We start from the raw sequence: 4114 nt of genomic DNA, 5'->3' as shown, positions 1-4114 counted from the left end.
TCTCTAACCTCCTGTGTTTGGCTTGTTTGGGACCAAGCACAAATCCTGGGACCCTAGAATTCTAGATCCAGAGCTGGAAGGGACTTGAGAGGCCATCTAGTCCAACCCCCTCATTTAACAAATGAGGAAACTGAGGCCCAGGGGGCTAAATGATTTGTCCAAGGTCACAGAAGTGGTAAGGGTTATGGTGAAGATTTGAACCCAGGTCCTCTGACTACAAAACCAGTGCTCTTTCCACCGTGTCATGCATAAGTCATGAGATGTAAAGTTTCTGGGAATCTTTCACAGACTCACAGAATTTCAGAAGTGGGAGGGACCCTAGCAGCCATCTAGTGCAACCTGTACCCAAGCAAGAATCCCCACTACAACACACCCGCCAGGTGGCCATCCACCCTGTGCTTGCAAGCTTCTAAGCTCTGCAGGCTTCTCCCTCTGCCCATTATGTCTGGTTTCCCTCTAGGGTCAAAGAGAACAAAGCTAATCTTCTTTCAGACTGGTCTTACAAATACTTGTAGGCAGCTAGTATGTCACCCTTCAGTCTTCTCTTCTCCAGGCTAACCATGCTTGTTTACTTCCTCTAACTGATCCTCATAGGACATGGGCTGGAGGCCCTTCACCATCCTGATTGCCTCCTTTGGGGTGCTCTGGCACTCATCAATGCCATTTCTAAACTGTGGTGCCCAGAACTGAACCCAGTGCTCCAGATGAGATCTACTGAGGGCACAGTCCAGTAGAACTATTTTTATGTAATTCCTGGAAACTGTTCTTCTCTTGATACAGCCCAAGATTACATCCTAACTCTTAGTGAGCTTTTAATGCCATTGAGTAAAAAATGTGGGCTAGACAGCTTTTTCTGTGGTGGCAAAGAATTGGAAACTGAGGGGATGCTCATCAACTGGGGAATGGCTGAACAAGCTGTGGTATATGAATGTAATGGAATCCTATTGTGCTATAAGAAATGAGGAGCAGGCAGACTTCAGAAAAACCTGGAAAGACTTGTATGCTCTGATGCTGAGTGAAGTGAGCAGAACCAGGAGAACATTGTACACAGTAACAGCCATGTTGTTCAATGACTAACATTGATAGACTTAACCCTTCTCAGCAATGCAAGAATTTAAGACATCTCCAAAGGTTTCATGATGAAATATGCTACCCACATCCAAAGGAAGAACTATGGAGTTCAAATGCAGATGGAAGCATACTATTTGCTATTTTATTTTCTTCTGTTTTGTTTTGTTCCCTCTTTCTTGTGATTCCTCCTATTGGTTCTAATTTTTCCTTACAACATGACTAATGTGAAAATATGTTTAATAGGAATGTTTATGTATAGCCTATATCAAATTGTGCACCATCTTGGGGAGGGAGGAAGCAAGGAAGGGGAGAAAAATTTAAAACTCAAAAGCTTATGAAAGTGATTGTTGATAAATCAAAATAAATTAATAAAAATTTTAAAAAAAGAACTAGATCTTCAGATGGACCCAAAAGAGTAGATGGAACAAGTGTTGTTTGTTTTTTCCTGCTTGTTATTTGAAATTTTGTTATTAATTTGTTAAGTGTTAAGGATTTTATTTAAGATTTTACTTTATTGGATATGTTTATTCTATTTTTTCCAGATAACTATTAAGCTTACAAGAACTCTAAATTCTATGAAAAAATTGTGGTCTAGAGAGAAAATTAAATAAACATTTATTAAAATAGCACCCACTTGATATGAAGAAAAAGAAAAGTGGGAAATGAGTGGTGGTGAAGGGGGTGAGGGATTGGAACGTATACAAATGTAACACACTCTCTGGGCTACTCCCTTAGCTTGTGTTCTAATTTTCTGGTTGGGTTCTGAAAGGTTACTACTCCTCAGGTTCTAGGGACCTGTAACCTGTAACCTCTAACCCTGTAGGTGGCTATCCCTTCAACCATAGCTCACAAGCCCCTACCACTGTGCTTCCCTTTAATAATCAGCCATAAACAGATTTCAGAAAAACCTGAAAAGACTCACATGAACTGGTGCTGAGTGAAGTGAATAGATCAAGAGAACACTGTACACAGTAACAGCAACATTGTGCAATGACTGACTTTGATAGACGTGGCTCTTCTCAGCAATGCAAGGATCTAAGACAACTCCAAAAGACTCATGATGGCAAATGCTATCCACATCCAGAGAAAGAACTGTGGAGTCTGAATGCAGATAGAAACATATTATTTTCATCTTTTTTGTTGTTTTTTTCTTTCTCTTGGTTTTCCCCTTTTCTTCTGATTCTTCTTTCACAATGTGACTAATATGGAAATACATTTAATATGATTGTACATGTATAACCTATATTAGATTGCTTGCCATTTAGGGAGGGAGGAGGGGGAAGAGAGGGAGAAAAAAGTTTGAAACTCAAAATCTTATAGAAGTGAATGTTGAAAACTTTCTTTACATGTAATTGGAAAAAAATAAAATACTATTAAAAAATAATCAGCCATGAGGCACAATTTGCTTTCTAACAAAGGCTGAGATGGTATTGTAGGCAGCTAGGTGACACAGTGGATAGAGTGCCAGACTTAGAGGCAGGAAGACTGATCTTCTTGAGTTCAAATTTGACCTCAAACATTTACTAGCTTGGTAAGTCACTTAACCCTGTTTGCCTCAGTTTCTTCATCTGTAAAATGAGCCGGAGAAGGAAATGACAAACCACTCCAGTATCTTTGTCAAGAAAACCCCCAATGGATCAAAAAGAGTTGGACACAACTAAAAAATGACCAAACAACAACAAAGATGGTATTGTAAGAGCAGTTGGCATAAAACATTCCCCCTCCCCTAAACTGAGGGCATATTCTCCCATAAATACACACTGTGTCTATGGGAAGAATGGGGTCAAACTTGGTAGTGAGGCACATGTACAATACATATGTAGCAAAGGACACTTCCTAACTCTTAAAGTCTTTTCCTCTTTTTTCTCTTCCTAGAGTCCTCACGTAACTCCTTTTAGGTATATTGTCTTGCTTATCAGTCCACATTATTGGGCTCCCACAGACTGCTCCTTTCTTGAATCCACAGCTGACACCTTTCCCACCTGGAAGGAGTCATACTGCTACTGCTTCTTCCCTTGACTATCTCTCTATAACTTGTATGTCCTATAGGATGTGCTTCTGCTCCCTCTGGATGTATTATCTCCAATGGTATGTCTGATGTCTTTTTCTTCTCCTTCCTCTGATATAGGCCTCCACCAAGTGTTCCTGAGCCTGGGCTTTTAAACTGCCAAACAGGTTGCTGTTTTTATATATAAGCCCAAAGGGTATCACTTATTCTCTCAGCCTATCACAAGATGCTTCCTGCATGGAGTCAGTTCCTTCATCCAAAGGCCTAGGCCAGCGATGGGGAACCTGTGGCCTCGAGGCCACGTGTGACCTTCTAGGTCCTCGGGTGTGGCCTTTTGACTGGGTCCAATTTTTACAGAACAAATCCTTTTATTAAGGGGATTTGTCCTGTGAAGTTTGGATTCAGTCAAACAGCCACACTTGCAGACCTAGAAGGCCACATGTGGCCTTGAAGCAGCAGATTCCCATCTCTGGACTAGGCCTTGTAATCCTCTCAAGTTGATTAAACATTTATTCCCATTATTGTGTGGTTGTTGGAAAACTCCTTTAACACTTCATTAATACCTTATGATTGCATTCTGGGCCTTCTGTGACTACATTAACTGAGGTGAGGAGGGCAGTTTTCTCCTTTACACAAATATTAGCTGGGTTTTTTTTTTAGCTCCTTTTGCCAATTTAAAGTCATTCTGTTAGTTTTGAGATATAAAAATATATCATGTATAACTTGGTTTGCTTATAAAATAATTATGTTTGCTATATTAAATTTAGCAATGTAGTTTATTCGGACAATAATTACACATTTCCTAGCTGGGCTCACTTTTAATTTTAGTGAATTTTAATTTTGATTTTTAGTATTTGATACAAATGTAGGTACAAGCTGCCAAACTGGGAGCTCATAATTTTTGCTGATTTACAAGGAGAAGGGAGAAAGCAAAAAGCAAAAAAAAAAAAAAAAAAAAGCAAAAACTTGAAAAAAGAAGAGGCTGCTATAATTATGTAGGGTATTTCAAAAGTCTTGATGAAGTTTTAAGTTTTC

General features: G+C 39.4%; 1 protein-coding gene across 1 annotated transcript in view; it reads left to right on the top strand.

Annotated features, from left to right (window-relative positions):
- NUDCD3 (NudC domain containing 3) overlaps positions 1-413 on the top strand; it is a 97222-nt gene extending 96809 nt beyond the window's left edge. Inside the window, exon 4 of the mRNA XM_027848476.1 lies at positions 289-413. Coding sequence (XP_027704277.1) covers positions 289-413 — 125 coding nt within the window. The remainder of the gene's footprint in view (positions 1-288) is intronic.
- Positions 414-4114: the final 3701 nt, after the last annotated feature.

This window comes from Vombatus ursinus, unplaced genomic scaffold, assembly GCF_900497805.2.
Source record: "Vombatus ursinus unplaced genomic scaffold, bare-nosed wombat genome assembly UNPS02000580.1, whole genome shotgun sequence".
Taxonomy (NCBI): Eukaryota; Metazoa; Chordata; class Mammalia; order Diprotodontia; family Vombatidae; genus Vombatus; species Vombatus ursinus.
Note: the sequence above shows the minus strand (reverse complement) of the source record. Positions and strands in the feature narration are given on the sequence as shown.